The 25662-nt window shown below is 31.6% G+C and overlaps 3 protein-coding genes across 4 annotated transcripts; 1 reads left to right on the forward strand and 2 right to left on the reverse strand.

Annotated features, from left to right (window-relative positions):
- The first annotated feature begins 7361 nt into the window (after window positions 1-7361).
- LOC108453230 (protein argonaute 4) lies at window positions 7362-14285 on the forward strand. Its single transcript, XM_017751220.2, has 23 exons — window positions 7362-7755; window positions 8752-8985; window positions 9093-9298; window positions 9386-9610; window positions 9711-9847; window positions 9949-10046; window positions 10141-10238; window positions 10373-10544; window positions 10644-10760; window positions 10847-10954; window positions 11068-11130; window positions 11218-11334; window positions 11442-11607; window positions 11697-11809; window positions 11957-12094; window positions 12232-12362; window positions 12586-12651; window positions 12918-12981; window positions 13121-13232; window positions 13316-13389; window positions 13493-13587; window positions 13684-13715; window positions 13842-14285. The coding sequence occupies exons 2-23, from the start codon at window positions 8755-8757 to the stop codon at window positions 14015-14017; spliced, it is 2739 nt and encodes a 912-aa protein (XP_017606709.1). The 5' UTR covers window positions 7362-7755; window positions 8752-8754; the 3' UTR covers window positions 14018-14285.
- Window positions 14286-14408: 123 nt separating this feature from the next.
- Window positions 14409-14943, reverse strand: LOC108453231 (lamin-like protein). Its single transcript, XM_017751221.2, is given in 2 exon segments — window positions 14409-14686; window positions 14763-14943. Coding segments are annotated over 2 exon segments (414 nt in total). The 5' UTR covers window positions 14899-14943.
- A 2374-nt stretch (window positions 14944-17317) lies between these two features.
- Window positions 17318-24270, reverse strand: LOC108453571 (la-related protein 1A-like). Of its 2 annotated transcripts, XM_017751746.2 has the most exons (15): window positions 23598-24270; window positions 22435-22993; window positions 22079-22238; window positions 21456-21546; window positions 21229-21300; window positions 20883-21012; window positions 20501-20684; window positions 20288-20357; window positions 19684-19788; window positions 19226-19566; window positions 18918-19061; window positions 18761-18824; window positions 18216-18361; window positions 17913-18017; window positions 17318-17784 (listed from the first exon to the last, which is right to left on the reverse strand). In XM_017751746.2, exons 1-15 carry the CDS (start codon window positions 23799-23801, stop codon window positions 17643-17645), a joined length of 2517 nt encoding a protein of 838 aa, XP_017607235.1. In that variant the 5' UTR covers window positions 23802-24270; the 3' UTR covers window positions 17318-17642. The 2 variants fall into 2 exon arrangements, with proteins under 2 accessions (XP_017607235.1, XP_017607232.1); XM_017751743.2 differs by having other exon boundaries at window positions 20501-21012.
- Between the last annotated feature and the right edge of the window lie 1392 nt (window positions 24271-25662).

Genomic DNA, 25662 nt, shown 5'->3' on the forward strand with positions numbered 1-25662 from the left:
GTCCATTACAATGCCATTATTTGTTACATGTATATCAAGTGAGATTTTTTTTTTATTTCAAATGTTATGCCAACAAATTTAATAGAAAAATTTTAATAATGTTAAAAATGGACTTAAATTATTAGATTTGAAAAGTGGAGGGACTAAATCCTTGAAAATAGAAGTATAAGGATTAAACTCCAAATATACAAAGAGTACAAGAACTTTGAGCATACTACAATTTGTAATAACCTGATAGTCAGGGGTGTCAGAAAGTGAAGCTTGGGACTACATTCCGGTAAAACGAACTTGTAAATATTTTTATTAAATATTTACGAAGTTAATTTAGTAGCGAATTAAATTTTGTATAAGTAATTTTCATGAAATTAAGAGTTATTAAAGTACAATGACTAAATCTCAGATATATTAAAAGTTGAATTATAGATTAAAATAAATTAAAGGGGCTAAAGTAGGAATTATACCACTGCTCTTCTAAGTGGACGGTCATAATGTGGCATTCATGATATATTTTAATAATAATAGTGATAATAATAAAATTAGTAAAGAAGGAAAAGAAAAAGAAGAACACCCACACCTAGGGGGTTTGGAGTTCAAATTCAATATTAGTTAGTTAATTTAGTTACTTTTTTTATAAAATTTAGAATTTCGATATTTAAAATTACTCTACTCATACTATAATTATTAGCATTGTTTAATATTTTAGATCTTGTTATTGTTGAGTGGTTGAAGTATTAGGGTTAATTTGATAGATTTTGAAGTTAGAAGTGAAAAATATTAAATAGTGAAGTTATAAATCTATTACAATGTCATTATTTGTTACATGTATATTAAGTGAGTTTTTTTTAATTTCAAATGTCACACCAACAAATTAAATAAAAAATTTTAACAATATTAACAAATGGACTTAAATTATTAGATTTGAAAGGCGAATAACTAGATTCTTAAAATAGAAGTATAAGGATTAAATCCAAATTTACTGAATAATACAAAAATTAACTTTGAGCATACTACAACTTTTAAATTTTTACTCAATAATTTAGTAAAATAAATAAATAACTAACCAATGCAAAACATGGGTAATAACCATAATAATTTAATGTATAATTTTGGTACACCTCTTACTTCTTTTAGTAAGGGCATCTCATCGTCGCGCACAAATTATAACTCGAGCTCACAACGTGGGTGAAATACCCATAACCAATAAACCAAATATTTGTATTTTTAATGTCAATGTGTATTTAAAAAGTCACATAGTAATTGAATTTTAATGTAATTATTTGTATAATTTGATATTGATATAATTACTTCTAATTACACACTGTAACATGTGTTGAATAATCATTATAATTAGTGGGTACTGAAGAATCACTAATTATACTCAAATTCAATTAAACAATGGCTTTCCTTTCAAACATGTCCATGCAAGATTTAAGTTTAAAAGTTGATTTTATATAATAACAATAGTATTTTAAATTTAGAATGTATATTATTAAATATAATTATATGTTAATTTTACTATTTTCGTTTGAATAAATTAAAATTTTATTGATGAGAGATAATTTACTATAAACTTTACCTATTAAATAATTAACTAAATTCTATAATCTTTATTATTAATTATTGTTATATTTTAATTATTTGCGTTGTTTTTAATTTGTTAGAAGTTACTTTAGTATTTATTTGAATTAATTGTATTTTAAATACCATATTTATTATTAAAAATTTCAATCAGCTTTTATATTTTATTCTTTCTAACAAATTATTTCTTTTATATACATGTGTGCAAGCAATAAGTTAAATTGAATTTCTTTAAGGCTGAAAATGTGAAGAGTTTTATATTTTATTGTTAAACATATTAATTTAATAAATTTTAATTAGATTTTTAATGCTTTAACTGTAAATGTTTTTTTTTAATGTAAATATAAATATTTAATCTATATATCTATATATAATATATTTTCAACTCCTAAAGCAGCCTTAAGAGTTAATAAGAGCATTGTAGATATTTATATTAACATTCTTTTAAATTAGTTCATAAAAATTATTTATCAATTTAATTCGGCTCATGCAAAAATATAAAAAAATTAATAAACGGTAATATGTCAAAATGATTTATTATAAAAAATATTAGTTTTATTTAAAAGGATAAATACTAAAACTATACATAAACCGAGGTTTAATGTACAATTATATACATGAATTTAGGTTTTGTGTAATTTTATACATAAAATTTTGATTTGAACTCAATTCTTGTAAATTATTAACACAATTATCGATATAATATCATTTTATATTTATATATTTCATACATAAATAATTATATTTATCTAATATAAAAATAAATTGATTTATTTATTTTTTAAATGTGTATGGTTAAATTAAAATTAAAGTGTAACAGTCTAATTTTCAGTGGTGTCGGAACAGTGATTCGAGATCACTAAATCCGAAAGATGAGTAGGAAATATTATTAATTTAGTGAGTATAAGTTAAATGTGAAGTTAGGAAAAAATTTGAAATAGTGAATAGTGTACTAAAAATAAATATTAAAATAATTAGAATAAAAACTAGGTATCGAGACCTCGGGAATTTTAAATCGAGCCATAAATATTTTTATAAATATTTATGGAGTGTTAATAAGTTAGTATTAAAGATTCGTCAAGAAATTTTAAAGTTTTAATAGTTAATTGAACAAAAAGGACTAAATTGTATCAAATGCAAAATTGTGAGAAATGATTAAATAGCTTAAATGATAAAAGAAAGAGGATTTAAAAGGGAAATAGACCCAAGGTCTCTTTGGGCTGGACGGCAAGGGCATGAAATCAGCAAGAAAATAAGGAGAATTAAGGGCAAAATTGAAAAATTGCAAAATTTACTTAATAAAGCACTAAAGTGGAATTATCTAGATTTCTCTTTATTTTTCCGCATTCTCATCAGCAAAAACGCCATGGAAGAGTTCCCTTAAGCTGGTTTTTCATATTTTTACCTCAATTAAGTTCAATTCTTGATTATTTCTTAAAATTTTTGTGTTTTTGTGACTTTTACAATTAGGTCCACTTGTTGAATTCATTAGTTTTTGATTCTATGAAAGAATTTGAAAGTTTCTATGAATATGTTCTGGAAGTATATGATAATTTGGCATGGAATTAGAGCTTTAAATTGTTTATATGCTGATTTTATTGAAAGAATTGAATAGAAAGTGAATGTTTGGGACCTAATTGTAAAAGAGTTTGAAGTTAGAGTTTTATGTGGAAATTATGAATTTAAATAGTTATTAAAAAACTTATAATGTCTAGGAAAATTATTAATTGAGAAAATTATCTTAATTGAGGGGTTAATTGAGCAAAGATTAAATTGTATGAATTGTGAAATTTGGGGCAAAATAGAAATCAACATTTTGCACTAAAACTGTTTTGGACAGCAGCAGTAGTCTAACTTTGAAAAATCACCAAAAATTGTAAAAATGGAATTAGAGGATGAATAAAATATGAAATTAAAGCTTATTAAGTCTAGTTTCTTATAGAAGAAAATATGTAAGCAATGAAATTGTAAATCATGAGATATGATAAATTTTGTGAGACAATATCAGAATGATTTTGGGTTCCCCTATTCTGAATTTGTAAAATCATAAAAAAATTGGATAAAAATAATTAAGGGCTTAAATTTATATGTTTAGAATCCTGAATGAGTCTATTTTCAAGAGAAATAAACGAGAACATTATTCGAGTCCTGTACGATGAGATAATTAATTTTTAGTGAAGAAGGATCGGAACTGTCAGACAGCAGAACAGGGGAGACTTCAATGAATAAACTGTATTAATTGGCCCAACCAAAAATTATGAAATTTTTATGGTAAAACGGTACATGAGTCTAGTCTCAGGAAAAATTAGCGGATCTTAATTTGGAGTTTCGTAGCTTCAGATATAAATAATTTAGTAACTATGACACGGGTGGATAGCTTGAATATTCACATAAGTAATTAGTGAAAATTATGGATAAGGTTACTTACAAGTGTGTTATTTATACTAAGGATGTGGATGGAGAGGAGGAGGAGGAAAAATATATGAATGACTCATGTATAAATTGATCACATGCCCGATTATAATTGATAAGTGTTGGATTAGAAATGATATAATGTTTTATTTGGAATATTTATTATAAAATTATGATTATCGTTATAAGACAAAAATTGAACTTGTGAGTTTATATGGCTAAATTTTAGTGATTATTTGTTAATTTTATGAATTTCATGATGTGTTATTTCATATGTATTGATGATAAAATCGTGAATAATGTAAAAGCATTAAAATTGAATAAATGATCAAATTGAGCATTTCAGTTCAGTGACAAGATGAATTGAAGGAAAAGACCATGGTTGGACTATGGCAACAAGTGATAAGTGATAGCTTCGGCTACACTTATCTGATAAATGACAAATGATCAGTGAAAAATGGTAGCCAAAGCTACCTGATCAATGAATAGTGGTAGCTTCGGCTACAAGTGACAAGTGATTTTCATATAAGACCATATCTGGGATATGGCATCGGTGTGATATATACTACTGTATAAGACCATATCTGTGATATGACATCAGTGAGATATGTGATTCGTGTAAGACCATAGCTGGGCTATGGCATCGATATGTGATATGTGATTATGTGTAAGACCATAGCTAGGCTATGGCATCAATGTATGAATATGTGTAAGACCATAGCTGGGCTATGGCATCATTATGTGAAGTTGTGTAATACCATAGTTGAACTATGGCATCGAGAAAATGAAGTACTCAATTCCGTAAGACGTTCACTAATTTGACAAAGTTTGATAAGTGTTACATGGAATTATGGGATACATGGAAGTACAAGTTAATAAGATATGAGTATAGAACTTGGTTGATAAATGAATTCATTTGTAATTATATAATTGTTCATCTTGAATGTACTGTCCATATGTATTGATAATTCAAATGTTTTAATGAATAAAGTTCCAACATGGAATAAATTCAACACGAGACAAATAATTATAAAATTGAACTCAAAATTCATGAAAATGACGGTTATTGATATATGGAGACATGAGACATTGATATATGAATATGGAAAATGTTTGATAAATGTGTTTATTCATAATTGTGGAATTATATACCTCATGTGTACTATTTGCATAAAGATGATATTTCAAATACTTTGGTTATTTAAGCTTAAATATGAAATAGTATGAAATCAAGATAAGTTGTTATGAAATATATTTAGATTACGAGATATGGTGATATATGTTGTATGATTACATAACGTGAAATTGTGTATATATATGAGAAATTTAATGAGAATTGAACCCATACACGTTTTTTGTTATTTATATGAAGTGTACGACTGACAAGGGTGATGAAGTTATAAACAGAGAGTTACACGGGTTGAAAACACGGGCGTGTGACTCTCTAAAGTGTGAAAATTTTCTAAGTGTTGCAAAAGTTTCATATGTTTATGGTTTGGTCCCGAACCACCCTAAATGTATGTTTTGGGCCCCGTAGGTCCATATAAGGAATGTTAAACATATGTATGAAAGTTTTTAATTTAGAAGAAATTTTATGGCTGATTTTTACATGATTGATAATATTAAATTCGGTAATGCCTCGTACCCTATTCTAGGCTCGGAATACGGGTGGGGGTGTTACATAAAGTTTTAAGTATATACTTGAGCCACAATTAGAGTTTCATATGTATAATTACACAAAATTAAAGTTCATGTATAAAATTACACATTAAATCAAAGTTCACGATAATTTTAAAATTTAATCTTATTTAAAGATTAAGCTTTAAAATTTTAACTTCATTTACACAAAGTTAATTTAAATTTTAGTATTTCATTTTAATTATTCACGATTTATTTGTTATTTAATGTCCAATAATTTCATTTTTGGTCTAATTAATTGTTTTTTTTCCTTTTAATGATCTCTCTCTGTTTTATATATTTCCAATTATTTTCAAGCCATTGGAGTTAATAAGAGTACTCTTGATATTTCAAAACATATTAAGGGTATTCTTGATATTCCAAGTATATGAAATAATTTATGAAAATTTATTATATCACCAATTATTATTTAATTGTGATATATTTTAATTAATATTGTTTTATTGATGAGTAAATGATTTTATTTACATCAAAATAACTTTTTTTAATTTTTTGAGTTACATTTTAGTGTCTTTTAGTTTCTCTCAAATGTTACAATCTCTTTATTTGTGTATACATATGTAAACGATTTGTTTATTTAAATTATTCAATTATAAAATTTAACTTTATTCGAACTCAAATTCAAATTACTTATTTAAGTTAAATAGAATAACTCAATTCGATTAACTTAAAATTCAAAATTTTTAATTGAATCGAATTTTACTCAACTAATGATATTCTAATGAAATTCTTTGTTAAAGATAAATGTTGCATGCAGTTAAAACTGGTGCTATTTGTTTTGATATAATCACCAATAATAAATGAAAATTCAATAAAAATAATAAATGATGATGTACAAAAGATACTTTTAATAATTTTAGGATTAATAGAATAATTAAGTATTTAAAATTTAAAACCATTAAACTCCTCTAAAAAAGCTACGTAGTTCGTACAGGATAAATTTGGAAATAAAAAAATTCGTGTAGGATAATTACTACGTACCGAATTTCCTAAAATCCCTGAAATTATTGATTAAAACAAATGTATAAAATTCTAATATCATCCGCACGTGTCATCCAAATTGTGTCACAGCCATATCCACTATCACGGATTTAAAATCATTTAAACTCCTCACCATAACTCCGTGGTCCCCACACTACTTTTCCCTTTTTACCCCCAAGTGATCGTATGCAAGCAATCTCACCAATCAAAAAGATCAAATCAAAGCCGTCAATACTTGATCCAACGCTGTATGTTCGTCTATCTTCGATGATACACTCACTGCAACCAAATTCAATTTTTTATAAACAGAATTCGAAAAAAGTCGAAAATATTATATCAGATTTTCCTTCTCACATCATTGAGCATAAAAAGGCAATACATTAATTAAAAAATTATTTCTGTAACGTTTCCCTAAAAGGTTAATGCTATTTTATCTTGCATTTTATTTTATTAAAAAATTATAAAGGGATTTTCTAAATTAGGAAGATTAACATATTATAAATGCAAGGTTGAGAATAAATCAATAAAATACGAGCTAAAAAGAGATATTTTTGTTTGACTTTCCTTTTAATTCATATATTTCATATGGTATGATTCCTATTATAAGATATCTAGGCATTTAATAAAATATAAATTGTTTTTATAAATTTTGGTTAATGAAATTAATATGCGAGAAAAATAAGGAGTAAAACTCATTAACAATGGTAAACTTAGTAGTCTTTTTCAAAGGGCAAAGTGTTTTTTTTTTTTGGGGGGGGTATAATATTGCTCCGATTTAATTTATCTAGATATATTTCTAATTCTTACTGATCTAAAAGTGAGAGAGTGGACGGTGGAGATGTGGTAGAGTATGGTAATCGTGTAAGACCGCGAAGCAGAGGAGACGGTAACCACTAATAGAGGGACAGAAGAAGCGTTGGTCACTTGTGTATTTTAGTCTCTCTCAGCCTTTTAGTATTTAGAGGGAGAGGGAGTGAGCTAAAAAAGAAGAGAAAGAGGGTCGTAGAATTTTGCTGTCTCTTTGAGTTCCTTAGGGTTTCTTGTTTCAAATATATATTTTTTTTGTTTTTTCTCTTCGGATTTCAGGTATTTCCTCTGAAACCTTTTTATTTTGGTTTTTATTTTGGTTGCTTTTTTTTCATGGTTCTTTGATGTTTTTATTAGATTTTTTTTGGAGATTTTTGGGCTTTGTTCTTGCAATGCTGCTACAGTGCGTGTGATTTTTAAAGGTTTTTCTTCCTTTTTAAGTATGATCTGGGCTCCTTCTTCCTGTTTTTGTTCATGGATTTTTTTTTTCTGTTGAAGTTTACGTTTCTTTTTGGTTGATTTTTTTTGTTTTTCTTCTCTATTTTTTAAAAAAAACTGTAGAATGCTGTAGTTTTTAGGCAGCGTAAGCATGTTTTGTCACTTCAGTAGCTTTTCGTTAAATTTTTTTATATTATTTATATTTTGTTTTTTTTATGGTTTAGAAAAGCATTTTCTTGTCACTCTTCAGAGTTTTGACCAAACTTCTAAAAGCTGTTTAGTTTTTCCTTTATTTAGGTGGTTTTAAACCATGTTTACAAGTTCTTACTCTCTTTATTTACTCTTCCTTTGCAATTTCTAGCCTTTGCTGTCGCTTGATGTGCTAAAGGTACCAACTTTTCTGCATATCTGCTTTGAGTCCTACAATGCTGATGTATATTTGGTTAAAGTTATGATTTTTATGCAAAATATCAGTATATTTGTCCACTTTGTTATAGCCTTTCGTATTTGTGCATACATTAAAATGCCGTCATATTGTACCTGGGTTCAAGTTCATATTAAACGTTTCCATATTGTGTACTCTGAAGAAGGGAATCTTTGTCCTTCTATACCATTTGTGTTTATCTTTCTCTATTTTTGACTGGTGATACGCCTATATATAAATATATAATCTTTTTGGTAATAGGTCCTCCGATTTTTCAGGTCATGTTGTATTAGTTTATCGTTCGTTTAGTACACATGCCTTTCCTGTGCATGCATGTTGTTTTTCCTTGTTGAACGTTTCGTGAGAAGAAAAATTTCTTAATACTTGCTAATATTTAATTTCATTTTGGTTAGGTTATGGATTCGTTTGAGCAAGAGGGAAATGGGGCAGCGCTGGAATCCCTGCCTCCTCCGCCACCTGTGCCTCCTGATGTTGTTCCGATCAAAGCAGAATCGGATGCGAAGAAGATTGTACGACACCCTATGGCAAGGCGTGGTGTTGGAACTAAAGGGCAGAAGGTAACTATACTCACCAATCACTTCAAAGTGAGCGTGGGGAGTACTGATGGACAGTTCTACCATTACAGCGTACGTGATTGGATTTCTTCTCTCTGTGCTTTTGTTTCTAATTTTTTGTTAGTTGTTGCTTGGAAAACATTCATAATCGAGGAAGTACTTTGTATTCGGTTCAACAGGTTTCCCTTTCATATGAAGATGGTCGCCCTGTGGATGGTAAGGGTGTTGGAAGGAAAGTGATTGACAGATTGCATGAGACCTACAAAAATGATTTGGATGGAAAGAATTTTGCCTATGATGGTGAAAAAAGTTTATTTACTATAGGTCCGTTACCAAACAACAAGCTTGAGTTTACTGTTGTACTTGAGGATGTTGCACCTACCAGGTAGAAATGCACTTTTGATTTTTAGTGTCTATACTGGCCCAAGTCATTGTTATGTCAACTCTAACTTGGGAGTGCTATTATGTATAGAAACAATGGAAATGCAAGCCCTGATGGCCAGGACAGCCCAAATGGGCGTGAAAGAAAGAGATTAAGAAGACCGTATCATTCAAAGACCTTTAAAGTGGAGATTAGCTATGCTGCGAAGATACCCATGCAAGCAATTCAAAATGCTCTGCGTGGGCAGGAATCTGAAAACTCTCAAGAAGCACTGAGGGTGCTGGATATCATTTTAAGGCAGCATGCTGCTAAACAGTGAGTTCATATATGTGTCTGCATGTTTACTTTTTTTTTGAAATATTGAATTTTGGTCCTAGGTATCATGTTAATCTTGACATTACCTACTCCTTCTCAGGGGATGCCTCCTTGTTCGCCAATCTTTCTTTCAAGATAATCAGAACAACTTCACAGACATTGGAGGAGGTGTCCTTGGCTGTAGGGGTTTCCATTCAAGTTTCAGAGCCACTCAAGGAGGCCTTTCACTAAATATCGGTTTGGAATCTTCTCTCTCTCTCTCTCTCTCTCTCTCTCAGTACTTCTGCATTTTGTGCTGTGGTTATTGATTAATAACTCTTATATTTTATCTTTGTCAGATGTATCAACTACCATGATAATTCAACCTGGTCCGGTAGTTGATTTTTTACTTGCAAATCAGAATGCTAGAGATCCTTACTCTCTTGACTGGAACAAGGTAATAAATAACTGTTATTTTTGTAAATGTGGTTTGATTTCCTTTGCATCAATTATTAAATATTAATTTGAAATTGCTGGAAAACCCTGAATAGGCAAAACGGGTGCTGAAGAATCTGAGGATAAAAGTTAGTCCGTCTAATCAAGAGTACAAGATTACTGGCTTGAGTGAACAATTGTGCAAGGATCAGTTGTATGGCTTCCAAATTTTATTTCACTCCCTTTTGGTTGATTTATGCTAATTGACTCGTATTTTATTCTGAGCTTGCTGCTTGCATCTTTTGAGTAATTATTTGTTTTTGATGAGTTACTGTTCCCATGTTGTAGGTTCTCAATGAAGCAAAAAAATGCAAAAAATGAAAATGGTGAAGCTGAGACACTGGAGATTACTATTTATGATTATTTTGTTAACCATCGCAACATACAGTTGCGTTATTCTGCTGATTTGCCGTGTATTAATGTTGGGAAGCCTAAGAGGCCAACATATATTCCTATTGAGGTTATTGCCTGCACTGATTTGTTTTCGATTTGTTAAATTAGAAAAGTTTTGTAACTAATTCCTGTCTACTGTTGCTGTTCACCTGTGGCAATAATGCAGCTTTGCTCTTTGGTGTCTTTGCAACGCTACACTAAGGCACTATCCACTTTCCAAAGAGCTTCCCTGGTTGAAAAATCGAGGCAGAAACCTCAGGAAAGGATGAATGTTTTATCTAATGTAGGTCCTTTTTGGAAGCTTTTGAATTGCGTTGTTTCACTTATGCCAAAATTTAAGCGACACAAATGTTGAAAATTTATTTGCAGGTTTTACGTACCAGTAATTATGGTGCTGAACCAATGCTGAAATCTTGTGGTGTTAATATCAGCTCTAATTTCACCCAAGTGGATGGACGAATTCTGCCAGCACCAAGGGTAGGTGAATAATGTCCGTGTATTGTTCCTTGATTGAAGAAACTTTTGTGTTAGTTGTTTAGACTTGCATTTTATATTAGATCTTCATGCTAATTGAGTTCTCTTGATTACAGTTGAGAGTGGGCAATGGTGAAGATTTCTTTCCAAGGAATGGGCGTTGGAATTTTAACAACAAGGTCATTGCTCTTTCTGATTTTTCAGCCTTCTATCCTGCATTTGTTTTATCCATTTATTTCTTTAATAGTTTATGTATGCTTTCATAGAAATTGGTGGAGCCATCTAGGATTGAAAGATGGGCTGTTGTGAACTTCTCGGCTCCTCGTTGTGATCCAAACAACATTGCAAGGGATTTGATTCGTTGTGGAGAAATGAAAGGAATTGTAAGTCTGCATCCACTTGTTAATTTCTGTTATGTTTGCTTGTTGGCATAGGAATGGTTATAAAATTCAACTTGTTTGGTAAGTTCTTTCTGTTCTCTCTTTTTCAGCGTATTGATCCCCCATTTGATATATTCAATGAGATGAACCAGAATAGACGCCTTTCACCTGTGGTTAGAGTTGAAAAAATGTTTGAGCAGATACAATCTAAACTTCCTGGAGCTCCGCAGTTCCTTCTTTGTCTGCTTCCTGATAGGAAAAACTCTGATCTTTATGGTTGGCGGAATCTCTCTTTTCATACATTTTGTCTGCATGTTTATCTTGAAGTGTATTACTTGCATATAAAGTTCATTAAAATTTTCAAGGGCCATGGAAGCGGAAGAATCTTTCTGAGTATGGCATCGTGACTCAGTGTATGGCACCAGCTAGGGTGAACGATCAATACCTTACAAATCTTCTTCTGAAGATCAATGCTAAGGTTTGTTTACTGTTCCTATCAAATGGGTTCTTATTGCTTTAAGCTATTTTTATTGTTGCAGTTCTAACTTCTGTAATTATATCAGTAACTGTATCTTCCTCTTACTAAGTAAATCTGGTAATGTCTTATCTTTTTATTTTCTCACAGCTTGGAGGTCTGAATTCAATGCTAACTATTGAGCAAACACCTTCAATCCCTATGATTTCAAAGGTTCCAACTATCATCCTTGGAATGGATGTATCTCATGGTTCTCCTGGGCAGTCTGATGTGCCTTCAATAGCTGCGGTAGAGATCTTGTTTCTTATTGTTGTATTTCTTTTGTTTCCATCTATTGAATTAATAATGGCAGTCATTGAGGCTTAATTCAGAAGTCTTTCTGATATTCAAATTCTGCGAGTTCTTTTAATTGCATTTAATTGTAGGTGGTTAGCTCCAGGCAATGGCCATTGATTTCCCGCTATAGGGCATCAGTCCGTACACAGTCTCCGAAGCTTGAAATGATAGATTCTCTTTTCAAACCAGTTTCTGACAAAGGGGATGAGGGTATCATGAGGTGTGTTTGAATCATATAGTTCTTTGGCTTCTGAAGGGATAAATATTGGCCAAGAAAAAACTTGAATGACTAGTTTTTATTTTTTTGCAAAACATTTATGTTTTTGTATCCTTTTCTAATCTTCAATCCTTCTCTTGTTTCCTCTTGGAGTTTGGTATGGATTGTGTTGTAATAAGAATATTGTATATGTTTGCGTAGCTAACATGCTTTTCTTTTATTTCAGGGAGGCTCTCTTAGACTTTTATACAAGTTCAGGGAAGAGGAAGCCTGATCAGATCATTATTTTCAGGTTTCACTTTTTAAGATTTTTGTCTCACTCTTCAAAAATGACTATATATATGCTGAAGAATGCTTTTTTAGGGATATCAAGCCTATAGATTTTGCTGTTTGTCAGGATTTTCTATTGCTTATCTATCTTGATTTTTGTGCACTGTCATTATCTCTTGTTTGTTATTTCTTGTGAGCTAGTTTGTGGTTAATTTGCAGTTTCTGTTGAGTTTCACTGATATGCTTGTGCTGAAGTTTTTTACTTGCTCTTTACTTGGTTTAAATTAGGGATGGGGTTAGCGAGTCTCAGTTCAATCAAGTTTTGAACAAAGAACTTGATCAAGTTATTGAGGTATGCAGTAGTTCCTTTCAATCACTGGAACTGAAAATTTCATTGTTCTTAAATTTATTCAGAGCGAAGTTATTTTGGTAGTTCTAAAATGTTACCTCAAGATCTTTATCATTTGGATGATACAATTCTACTATAATAGGCTTGCAAGTTCCTTGACGAGAATTGGAACCCTAAGTTTGTGGTTATTGTTGCACAAAAAAACCATCATACCAAGTTTTTCCAGCAGGGATCTCCTGACAATGTTTTACCTGGTTAGGCTTACCCATTCTTTAGTAAATGTCATTTAGGACCACTGTTGTAGTGGTTAAAGCTTGTATTTTTTTTTATTGTGCAGGTACTGTAATTGACAACAAAGTATGCCATCCGAAGAACAATGATTTTTACCTTTGTGCTCATGCTGGAATGATAGTAAGTTTACTTATTTATGTTTCAGTTAATTGATGATTGATATTACAACTGTCAATTTTGCAGTTGTTGATAATTCATTATATGATTTGTGTTTGCTGTTCAGGGGACCACAAGGCCGACCCACTATCATGTTCTCTTAGACCAGGTTGGGTTTTCAGCTGATGATCTGCAGGAGCTTGTTCATTCTCTATCCTACGTGTAAGTACAGAATCAAGCGTACAGAAACAATTTATTTTTTTACAAATAGTTTAAGCTGTTTTCACTGTCACAATCTTTGTATTCTGTCTGTTGCAGGTATCAAAGGAGCACCACAGCCATATCTGTTGGTAAGTACAAGTATTGTTTCTGATATTTGCTTTGGGTTTTCCGTTTTCGATGCATAATTTTGTAGTGTCATTTCTTAAAGTACATTCTTTCCGATCTTTGCTTTGGGTTTTCTGTTTTTGATGCAGTGGCCCCTATTTGCTACGCTCATTTGGCAGCTTCACAGTTGGGGCAATTTATGAAGTTTGAGGATGCTTCAGAGACATCATCGAGCCATGGTGGGGTGACTGCTCCGGGAGCAATTTCTGTACCTCAGCTTCCCAGGTTGAAGGATAATGTCAGCAGCTCCATGTTCTTCTGCTGAAAACCGTTGAACCATGTTTTTGTATAGGGCTTTTGGATTTTGGCTACCAAAAACTATTTATGCTGCTTTTTCATGTCTTTAGACTTTTGGGTTGCAACACTCTTAGGTGTTCCGTATGTTATCTGAACTTATGAACGGTTGTCTAGCTAAGCTCACTTTTGCAGTGGCTTTTGTGGCTTTTTCCTGTTTGGTTTTATACTTTGATAAATACGGTCGATGGTTTGCTCTTTTGATTACTTTATAAGTTATTTTTTTCTAGTTTTTTTCATTAGTTGAGTTCATGAAACGAGCTCTGATTTCAAAGTACTGTACATTTTAAATTAAAACAAGATATAATAGAAAAGAAAAGCAATGCTTTCAAAGTTGTATACATGCAAAATTAAAACGAGGATCAACTTTGCTTGAAAATTTGAAATAGAGTTAACATTGTTGAGCAGAGACCCATTTGTGATTGGCAATGGTTGTAGTTTTGGACAAAGATGGCGACTTTCATTCTCTTGAAACAGTAGCCTCTGCCACTTAAGAAGTAGTATGGTTTTGGCATGGTGAGATTAAAAACGTCCCGTCCACCCTTTGTTATGTTGTTGATGAAGTTTTCTTCAATGCAATTGGGGTAACTTGTCTCGTTCACTTGCAGAACTCTATATGACTGCTTGTTGAATCCAAAGTCTACACTACGAACAAATGGAATTTTAACATCAAACAAAGAAAATTGATGGAAGGTTGATGGTAAGAAAGAACTGACAAAGCCAATCACCAACAAAGAACTACTCATGAATTGCCCAACCAGTGAAGTTAACATTTGGTTTCCATGAATATCTTCCGCCTCCAACCCTATGTAGAACTGACTCCCTGCTCTCTGTGTTTTCAACAGTTACCATCAGCAGCACCAGGCAGGCTAATTTTATCTGAATTCTCTTCACTTTCTCCACTCTTTCATAATCTTGTCTCTCTTTCAATGTCTATTTGTTTGATATCAAAGGCTAATGAACTCCCAACACATGCCATTTCACTTTCACATTCATATATATTTATAGATAATCATTCAACTCTCAAGAAATTGGTAGACAGTTATAAGAAGCACATTATAGCATGACCAGACTAACTAGCTCACAAATTTTGCATGGTTCAGTAATCACACCCATATTTGGTGAATATTGTGACTGTTTAGTAAGCAAAGGTTTTGCAGAATGATAGAAAACATAACAAGTGTTCCATACAAAAACATGGATTGAATGTTATTCCACCCTTTTCTCCCAGACTCCCACAATAATTTGCACTCAGTATGAGAATCATATGGTTATTTCTTGATAATAAAGCTAATGAACAACTCACATTACAGCACCTTTATTTCACATTGATATCTCTAATCGGAGACCTTTTAAGCTTTCATTATTGTTTCATTTGATTCTCCTAAAAAATCTTTGGGGCTAGCAATCGATTAAAAAAACGGATGCAACAGTATACTAATAACACTTATCTATATTCTGTTAAAGATAATCCGTGTTCAATGAATATCCGAATGAAAACATAATTTTGTAAGGGCTTCTATTTCTAGGGTTAATTTTTTTTAAATAAAATGATTATATATTCCTTTGAACAAGTACACTGATAGGGTTGCGACAATTTGACGGGGAAGTAGTTTTCGATGGAGAAAGTGACGGAGCTGGCGGTGACTGCAAAACGAAAGCCTCCGCTGAAATAATATGGCCTCATCTTTTTTCAGTTCAAACACATCTTGCCTACCTCTTGTTACATTTGTCCATCCCATTACATCTCTCATACCTGCATTTTAAAAATGAACCTACAAAGCCAATTCCCACATAGCGTCGGTGACTAGACCAATAGGAGAAATTGACAGGGGGTTCCCAGTTCCGGCAACTCCCTACAGCTATTTTACAAACTATATTTACATTTTAATTACAAATTTTGCATTTTAAAATTGGATTACTCATCATGTTATTAAATATTATTGCATCTTTCACATTATTAGTATTTTTATAAAATAAAATAAATTCAATAATTAATATACACAATTAAATTTGAATTTTCATAAAATTAGAAATTTAAATAGTTCAGTTTAATTATTTTTAATCTTTAAAAATAATTTAAATACACAAATTATTTTAAAAGTTCCACAAAAATAAAATTATATATTCCAAAAAATTGTAACTATTTTGTTTAATAATCTACTTATGTTTTGTAATTAATATTGATTTTTAATTTGAATTATAATTTTTTTTCATAAAATTAGAAATTTAGATAATCTGTTTTAGTTATTTTAATATTTAATAATAATTTAAATACACAACTTACATTTCATTTTCTAAACAGAATTTAAGTAAAATTTTATATACGATTTTACTTAAAATCTTAAACATGGAAAATTTTCTTTCATAAGAAATTTAAGTGTTTACAAATTTTAAAATTAAAATATGTTTAAATAGTGCGTTAAAATTTGAAATAACAGTTTTGACTCTAATTATATCATCAAAATTATTTTTTCCAATTTTAAACTTGTGAATGATATTTTGTCACTTGTTAAGTTTGAAAAATTGTTCCAAATTGAAACTATCGGATAAATCTAAAATTATGAACATATATCATTGCTATTAATAAGAAAATTCAGGAATTAATACAGGTAAGATGTTCATATGTTTAAAAAAGATAATAATTATACTATTTTTAAACGAATATTTCAAAATTCAATAGCAAAGTTAATACAAAATAATAATGTTTAAACTTAAATCACATTCTTATTCATTTATAATTATTTTAAACCCGTTTATAATTTTTAAATTTAAATATATTTTTAAATATGAATTTCGAATTTTTCAATTGTTATGTTTAAACTTCTTTTATCATATTAAATAAATAAATTTAAATAGAAAATAATATAATACGTTTTCGTTAATAAATAAAATCAACCTATTTATCACACCAGATTTTAATTATTAAATATTTATAAATTATACTATATAGGTTTAGTCAAACAAACTCGCTCTTCAATTAGTTCTATAGAGTAACAGAGTAGCTCCATATTTATTATTAAAATATTAATAAAATTACTTAATTTACCAAAAACCTAGTTTTATTTTACCTTAACCAATCTGTATTTCATGAAAATCATGAAACAGATCAACTCTTATTTGGAATTAAGTTCAGGATTAATTCGAAACCCAAGGTTTTGGGCCTAAGTTTTTGATGTCTTGAATTTCAAGTTCAAATCTAACACAAAAAATATCACCATAGAAGATAGAACGCAATTGAAGCTGTAAACTTGAGATGAAAGACAAAGAATTACAGTGTAACTTTAAAATTTTAATCTCTTATTTGTTCAATTTTCACAGTTTCTACAACTAAATTTTTTTTGAAGGTTTTCCAGTTTCCCCGTATGTACATCAATGGGGGTGGGGAGTGAGCTAAAAATGATTAAAAAAAGAATTTAGGAATCAAAAATGCAGAACATCAGCAGTGAGCAGCCGCGTGGAGATGTCCGATTCCCCCAATGTACAATATACAAAAGCCATCTCTCCTCAGCAGTCAATGGAAAAGATATATATATAAAGAGAGAGAGAGAGACCACCCCTCTATGATCCAGTCATCAAAATTGGGATTCAACGGCTTAATGGCTGTCATCTCTTGTGCCAGCATTCCTTTCTTTGGCACGGAAATCTTCCAAGCCCCGGTATTCTTCCCCGAGTAACCTATCCAATTCAGGATGTTTCTTTAAGGGCTCTCCCTGGTCTCGGAAGTGATGGAAAGCCCTGTACAACATCATATTTCTAAATTCAGAAAATGATGAAGTGGAAATACTATTGCAGCAAGAAAATTGTAAACTAATCCTTATATTTCCTAGAGAATAATGATAATGATAAGGGGAGAAGGTAAGTACCAGTATTTTTCAAGGCCATAAAGATTGCCTTTATGATAGAAATCAAGGGTAAGTTGCTCAAAATCCTTATAAAGATCATCTCGATATTTCTTCTCCAAACCATAGCTGCAAAAGAAGGGCAGAACTTTATGAGTATTATATGTATAGGAAAGGAAGCAGTAAAATCCACGCCTCTTAAGGTTAAAAGAAAAATATGCAGTGAAAAGGACAAAACTAAAACTAAAAAGGGTTAAAACAAAAGAGAATCAAAACTTCAGATGTGCTTCCAACAGCCACGAAAGTGGGCATAATTACCAACGTTACCTATAAAATCTGAAAAGACACTCTAACCCATAATTGTAGTTAGCAGCAGCATCTTCAAGAGCAAGTTTCCGGAACTCATTATACATTGAAGGGACAAACATGTCCCTAAGGAAATATGACCAAAACCTGTACAGCGAATTCATTTCCTGCATATGAAACCAATGGGCACCATAAGACTAACAGTTCTATTTTTATACATCTAGAGAAATGAATGTAAAGGAAACCTAGAGATCTTGAAAAACAAAAAAAGAATGCAAATACACACAAGCAATACACCGGATTTATATTGGTATGCAATAGAGAATGAAGAGCAAGAGATGATATTAAGCAAAAGAAAGACCAATAATATTTCTGAACTATATGTGCATCTAAGGGGGCAAGCCAACATTGACAAAAATAAATTCAGGGTTTCGTTCATCCTCTGTTCAGGCACACTGTATTCAGTTTTCTATTAGAAAGTGAAAGTAGGAAAAGAAAACAGACAACCCTCGTAACTAAGACAACTGATAAAAAGTTAACTTAGAAAGTTCAAGTATAAAGCGCACCTCACTGCAACCAATTCCCAGCTTCTTCCTGTCATTCAGGCAGCGCTTATGAAACTTTAGGTACCTGAATGTGACAACGACAGATTAGCCAATTTTACTTTGCAAGTGCAAGCACAAATACATAAATATATCTGAGAAAAAATACACCACCCCTTACTTCTGTTGCTTAAAACCATTTTCTTCTAACAGCTTATGACTTGGATGCTGAAAAGGCGGAAATGACTTTGGCAGGGAACCAACTGGTGGACTGCTAGAAAGAGTTCCATGCGGAGAACAGCTCAACTTCAAAGATGGCCTAGGGCTGGAAAAATTTGAAACTTAGAAGCATTACTTTAAAGTCTAGTAAATAGAATATTGGATTTCGTTATATGTGAAACCTGTACCTATATTCTAGCACTAAAAGCAAGAAAAGAACTTCATTTAGTCACGATATTCAAGATGAAGACAAGGTCACCAAGAACTAACCCATAACTATCAGGAGGAGTAGAACCAAAGAAATATCCAACTGAATTAGTTGGTGGACTTTCTGATATTATCGCAATTGAATTACGACCAGTTCCATGATTCTTTGTATTGCTGGAGAAAAATCTTTGCTTATGGAATGCATGTTGCTTGGAGAAGCCTTTATTTTGCTTCCTCCGAGAACTAAGTACAACAGACTCTTCAAGACTACTGCACCCAACAGCAATTTCACCTGTCTTGGGAATTGATACTCCTGGGGCATCCCTTGGAGACCTCGAAGTTCCATCTTTATTATCACAAATAGAGATATTCTTTCTACGACTAACTCCTTTAGTTTTTAGCTCCTGCCAACGAACAGCCAAGTTCAAATAATATAAAAGAAAGGAACACCAAAAAGAAATTTATACATATGTGCCATAACATAGCGTCAAAAACTAATAAGGTAAGGCTAGTGCTTCCACCTGTTCATAGAAGTAAAGACCATCATTTATCACAGCAGCAAGCTCACTGGATATGCTCTTTGAATCTTTTGCATCAGCTTTGGATCCATCACCTGCCCCGCTATTCTGCACATCAGACAGAGTACATAGCAGTTACAAATAAGAATAAGAAAAGGACAGGAGTGGATTGCAATGTCCTCTCTTCAAACCTCTGGTTTCTCATTTCAAAAAAGGGAAAATGTTCCTAGATTCTAAATCATCGTTGAAGTCGAAAAAATGATTATCTTTAAATTTGTTCAGAAAGATCAATGTCCTTTTGAATCAAGTTTATTCATGCAAATGCTTCATAAATGTAATGCCCATGATGAAATAACTGATTTAAATGAAGTAAAAGTTCATATATATTTAATTGGAAAGTAAAGCCTGACACTCATACCATTTTCAAATGAAACCAAACAATCAACGTGATACTATTGAAATATCATGATATCATACCAGCTATCATAAATTGCTAAGTTAGTACATAATGAGAGTATTACAATGATCCAATCTTTAAATATTAAATGTAAAAAACCTAAAAATAATAAGGCAAAAAGAGAACCCATGTAAAGCATAATTTCATTACCTGGGTAACAATCACAAGTCTCTGAACATCCTGATCATCAACAACCATCTCATCATCTTCATCATCCATTCTAAAATATATATAAAAAAAGCAACTCAATATTCAATGGAACATCAATTTATAAGTGTTTAAATACGCCTTCATACAGGAAGTAAAAAATTTTCTAGCTCAACAATAAGACATGACATGTCAATTGAATACCAAGATAATCACCTGTTATGTGCTGAATGAGTCTTTGTTTTCTGCTCAAGTTCTAGCTCTTCATCCAGCATAAATGTTTGGGTGAAATCATTTGACAGGTCAGCAACATTTTCTACTGTTGCATCAAATAGTCCCACTCTTTCAGTTCCATCGTTGGTGAACCTTACAGGATCAACTACTTGTGATTGCTCCACATCTGAGAATTCAGTGTGGGAATCAGAAATTTTTTTCCTATTCAAGTCAGCATTTCCACCAGAAAATGCTTGTTTCTCACTGTTTAATAGAACTTGCAGAGCGGCAAGTTTTCTGTTACTTTTTCGGGATACTTCTACTGGATATCCCTCAAGTGAAACATTTTCTTCAGTGTACCTTGAATTATCTTCTTTCACATTACCATTTCCACATGAATCAGTAACATCCTCTACAAGTTGGCACTGAGTAGGTAGAGCTTTCTGGGACAATGCTGTCTTTGAACTAGCAGGAACCCACTTAGACCACTCATCACGTCTCCGTATCTTATCACCCTATAATAACAGTTAACAAGTAAAGACAAGGCCATAAAAGCAAATAATAGCACCAGAAAACTAAATTCCTAGCCAATGTAACCACAACAATTACACCATAAAAAAGCTTGATCCTATGCTCAAAATTAAACCTCTGGCCTGTTTTCCAGCTTGCACGCATACAATCCAAAATCAAATTTCAAATAGTGATGAGCAAGAAAGAGATAAAAGGCTAACCTGTACTTCTATAGTAGAAGAAACCAGCAGTGCATCAAGGATAAATTGTATGTCCGTACTCATTCTTTTAACCTGCAACTCAGAATGTTAAATCACAAATAATTTAATCTAATACTTCTCAAGCTGCAAAAAAATTCTAATTCAATCAGCTAATGATGCAGCAACCATTAATAAAACAGAAATTCTGTGCTATACTTCCATTAACATTACATATGCCTTCAACATACCCTTTTAAAATCTGCAATTTTGTAGATTGGAACCCATCCTAGATCATCCATCAAGGAAATCAGGTAATGGTCATTTCGAAGATTTGCATCGCTGCAAAATAAAGGAATGAGGTCAACAAGTCATACAAACATACCCACATTATATATCAATTGCAAAAACAAATGATTTATTACAATAAATCAAAAGTTTATACTTTGGCTTCCCAATGGATGGGGAAGTTACATTATGTATGAAACTCATACCAAAAATCTAAAATATGATTTGCTATTTCAAAGCTCACAATAGCATGCAATCAATACAGCTTGCAGGTTGACAACAGTTTAAGCGGATAGTACATAATCAATTTCTGATGAGATCTCTAGTTCTTCAAAGGCCCCATAAATAACATGTGTACACAAACAGACTCAAAAATGCAAACATTTATGTAAGGGATGGACTGATCATTTTCACCAACCAAGAGATAAATTGAGATACCTAAAAATACCAACACTGGCAATGGTACATAGATCAGAAAGGAGTAAAAGAGTAATTAGTAGAGATTCTAGACAGTGGCATCAGCAGTGAAGAAAAAAAAAAACACAGGAAAAATTATTAAAAAATAAAGAACAAAAAGACCCCTTACCTGAAATAGTATTCAATCTGTTTCACTATATTGGCCCTCAAAGTTACTGTCTCGGGAGGGAACATGGCAGTCCCTGGATTCATAGGGTATGGAACAAAGCGTGGAGGATGCGGTCCCCTTATGGAGCCTGGAGGAGCAACAGGCATGTAGTATACAGCCCCTTGAAGGTAGACATAAGAAATTTCAAACAGAATTCATTTGTCAAAGGCATAACATAGCTCAAACAAGAAGAAAGGCAGTATCAACTGGGTGGCTGACATGCAGGGCTTACCTTGCCAGCAGACATAATTGGCAGAGAATAAAACATGCTATAATATTTTAAATTAAGGCAATTTTCATGAGGATTGAGTTATTACCAGGGAAATTTGGACCAACCATGAACCCTGGAGCAGGACCAAAGAATGGAGGTCTAGCAAAAGGCCTGGGTCCCATACCCTGTGGCATGTTAATAGGTTCCCTAGGATTAAATGTCCGTTGATGATTCCACCCAGGATTCAAATGTCCAGTTTCTTGCATGTTGGGCCTTCTATTAGAGAAGTTGGCAGGATATGCATTGGAGTCTCCTCGTGGAGGAGGCTGCATATTTCTGCTAGCATCAATACCTTGAACTGGGGGGCCAAAGGCATTCTTTGTTGTCTCAGAACCAGATTTTACCAGCTGAGGATCAATGCCAGGAAAAGGTCCAGGGACAGGTTGGTAACCATACCCAGGAACTGCCATGTGCTGTGGAGGAGGCACCATAGGATGAAAAACAGGTGGTGGAATTGGGGGTTGATAATAAGGTAAGGTAACAGGAAACTGGGGTCCAGCATTAGGGTAGCGCTTAGACCCTGACTTCTGATGACGTGCTGATGAATGTTTATGAGAAGCATTGGTGTTTCTGGGCCCATTTGGTTTTTGCTGACCAACTGCTCCCTGCAAGACCAAAATCAATGCGAAGACATACTTAACTTGAGCTACACTAAGATAACAACTTACTCCTTTCTCTTTTTTTTCTTTTCCCCTTTTGTCTTAAATGCTAGGATTAAAGACAGAGAAGTATAGAGACAGAGACAGCTAAATTACGAGGGGATTCACTAACAGAGAAATTACATTCCATATTACAAAATTTTATCTGAGATTATGTTTCAATTCTTCCTGTTATTTGAAAACAATTCCTACAATAATATTGTTAACATTGGAAAAAGGGGAGGGAAATCGGACGTAGATGTCGCAAAATACAGCTTACTCTATCTGAAATTTTTTTATTTGCATAAATTGATCAAAGAATAGATACCAGAAAAGTCTTAGGCCATTTGTTCTCAACATACATTCTGAGAAAAAAAAGCATTGCTTGTTCGATAAAGAATCTAAAATAAAATAAAAAGTTGGTCTTTCATGTTGTCCATTTGAAATGAATTTTAGAAAAATCAACTCAAATTACACTATATATTTTCAACTTTATCCAATTTTTACACTCTAAAAATTTATCGATCGCCTATTAAAGAAAAACACCCCAAAAAGAAAAGCAATGACTAACCTGTTCAAGTGATGGAGCTGGAGCAGACCCATCGGCAACAAGCGAAGCATTGTCATGTGGTTGTTGGGTCCCACCAAGGTCAGGCCAAGATTTGGTCCCCATAACAGGAGCATCAGCCACTTTCTGAGCATCAATCATCGGAGTCTTCCATGGTGATTTGACCTCCTTAGGATCATACCCTGCTTCATTCTCAGCCATCACCATAATCTCTCAACAGCCGCCAAAAAAAACTCAACAAATCAAAAACAATCAAGAGACCAAAACCCAGAGTTCTGATAGTGGTATTCGTGATAATGAAATAGGAGAAAGAAGTCGGGTATTGGAAGATCAGGGTTTTGATGGCTATTCAGGAGTGAACTATGGTGAGAGGGTGCGTGGCGAAGTTTGAGAATGATTTGGAGTCTGCAGAGAGAAGCCAAAGTTTGCAAAAGCGGGTACCAAGGAGGCAGCGTAAAGCCGTGTGTACTTGCGTTTGTTTCGCTTCTTTAACGCTTCTTTTATTTATATCAAATAAAAGACCGATCGTACCTACAATTACTATCGAAGTGGGTTTCTGATTGTTTTGGATCTGTCATATCAAAAACCCTAGGTTAGATCTGTAATGTCAAAAACCCTAGATTATATTTTTTATTTTTGAACTTCTTAAATGGGCCGGATTAAAAAAAATTTCCATGTTTTACTTTAATTAGAGTTTTGTTGTAATCGTGATGGCTTAGTAAGTTGTGTACCAAAAAAAAAACAATCCTATTTATCTAACTCTAAATTATATATTTAATGTGTATATAAAATAATAATAAATTAAATTAATTTTAATATAAAATAAGTAATGTAAATAAAATATACTCAAATTTTAAATAAAAGCCTCAATTACTCAAAGAGAATCATGTTTAATAACAAATTAAAAATCATGCTTCCATATGTTTTAAAATATATTTTATCACAATTAAGAAAAATAAATACACATACACAGTAAATTTAATTATTTTAACTAAATAAAAAACACATATAATATTATTAATAATTAAAATCCTACAACATTGAAATGAATTTTAAATTAAATGAGGATGAAATTGAACTAGTTAAAACTTAATTAGTATCAAACCGCACAAGAAATAAAATGAAATGGATAAAAAGGAATTACACCATCCACCTTTTAATATAAAAGATGTTTTTTTTTTTATTTTATATCTTTACGAAATAAAACTTTTAAAAAAGTTCTTTTCTCCACTTTTGCTCTTCAATCTATAAATTAGGTGATCGGAAAATTCAAAGCCTCGTTGAAAAAGTTAAAATTTTTTATATTGCGATGAGCTTGTCTAGATTCCGACGAACTTTTTCTTTTAAAAAAATTCTGATTTTTGTAAAAAAAATCTTCTTTTTTTCTCATCTCAAATCAAAAACTCATTAAGCTTTTGGATCAAAACTCAAACTTTATTTTAAAAAAAAGAGAAATACCTTTTATATTTTAGGGAAAGTCTGCTTCTAAAATTTGTTTTCTAAATAGTAAACATGCATGTATTTTCCAAAAAAAAAAAATCCTTGATGATTGATGAAGCTTGGATTTCTTATTTTTGGTTGAGTGTTTTCTAGATTTACCCGTTTCCTTTGTTTTTCCTTTGAATCTTTTATTTTAAAAATAAAAATATTTCATTACAATTCTTAATTAACTTGAAACTAAAAAATTATTTTTGAAATAAATTTTAAAACTTAATATCTTTTATTGGTTTTCATTGATACTGTTTTTAATATTAGTTACCAAATGTTTTAATGAAATACTGACTTAAAATATTTAATAATTACAATACCTAGTAATTAAGTCAACATTAGACAAAGCACATTGCAATTTTAAGTTTTTTTTGGTAATCCATTATTTATTTATTATTTATCTATTTAACCTTATGGTTTTTTTGAAGAAAATATATGACATAACCGTGGAATTAATGTTAGTTTAATTAGATAAATTAGCACGATGACTACAACCCTAATTAAAACTCATAATCAATTTGAACCTGTAAACGAAAAAATGAGATTCACGTAAAATTTAAAACTAACCACAAATTTCAGA

Source organism: Gossypium arboreum, chromosome 5 (genome assembly GCF_025698485.1).
Source record: "Gossypium arboreum isolate Shixiya-1 chromosome 5, ASM2569848v2, whole genome shotgun sequence".
Lineage (NCBI taxonomy): Eukaryota > Viridiplantae > Streptophyta > Magnoliopsida > Malvales > Malvaceae > Gossypium > Gossypium arboreum.

Excerpts from the sequence above, each read along its gene's own strand:
- LOC108453230 (XM_017751220.2), top strand. The coding sequence starts at position 8,755 with ATGGATTCGTTTGAGCAAGAGGGAAATGGGGCAGCGCTGGAATCCCTG. Across the intron at positions 10,955-11,067 it reads GAATTCTGCCAGCACCAAGG|TTGAGAGTGGGCAATGGTGA; the intron begins GTAGGTGAATAA and ends TCTTGATTACAG. Across the intron at positions 13,716-13,841 it reads CACCACAGCCATATCTGTTG|TGGCCCCTATTTGCTACGCT; the intron begins GTAAGTACAAGT and ends TTTTTGATGCAG.
- LOC108453571 (XM_017751743.2), bottom strand. The coding sequence starts at position 23,801 with ATGGTGATGGCTGAGAATGAAGCAGGGTATGATCCTAAGGAGGTCAAA. Across the intron at positions 19,062-19,225 it reads ACTCCTCCTGATAGTTATGG|CCCTAGGCCATCTTTGAAGT; the intron begins GTTAGTTCTTGG and ends AAATTTTTCCAG. Across the intron at positions 17,785-17,912 it reads TATGGCCTTGAAAAATACTG|GGCTTTCCATCACTTCCGAG; the intron begins GTACTTACCTTC and ends GATGTTGTACAG.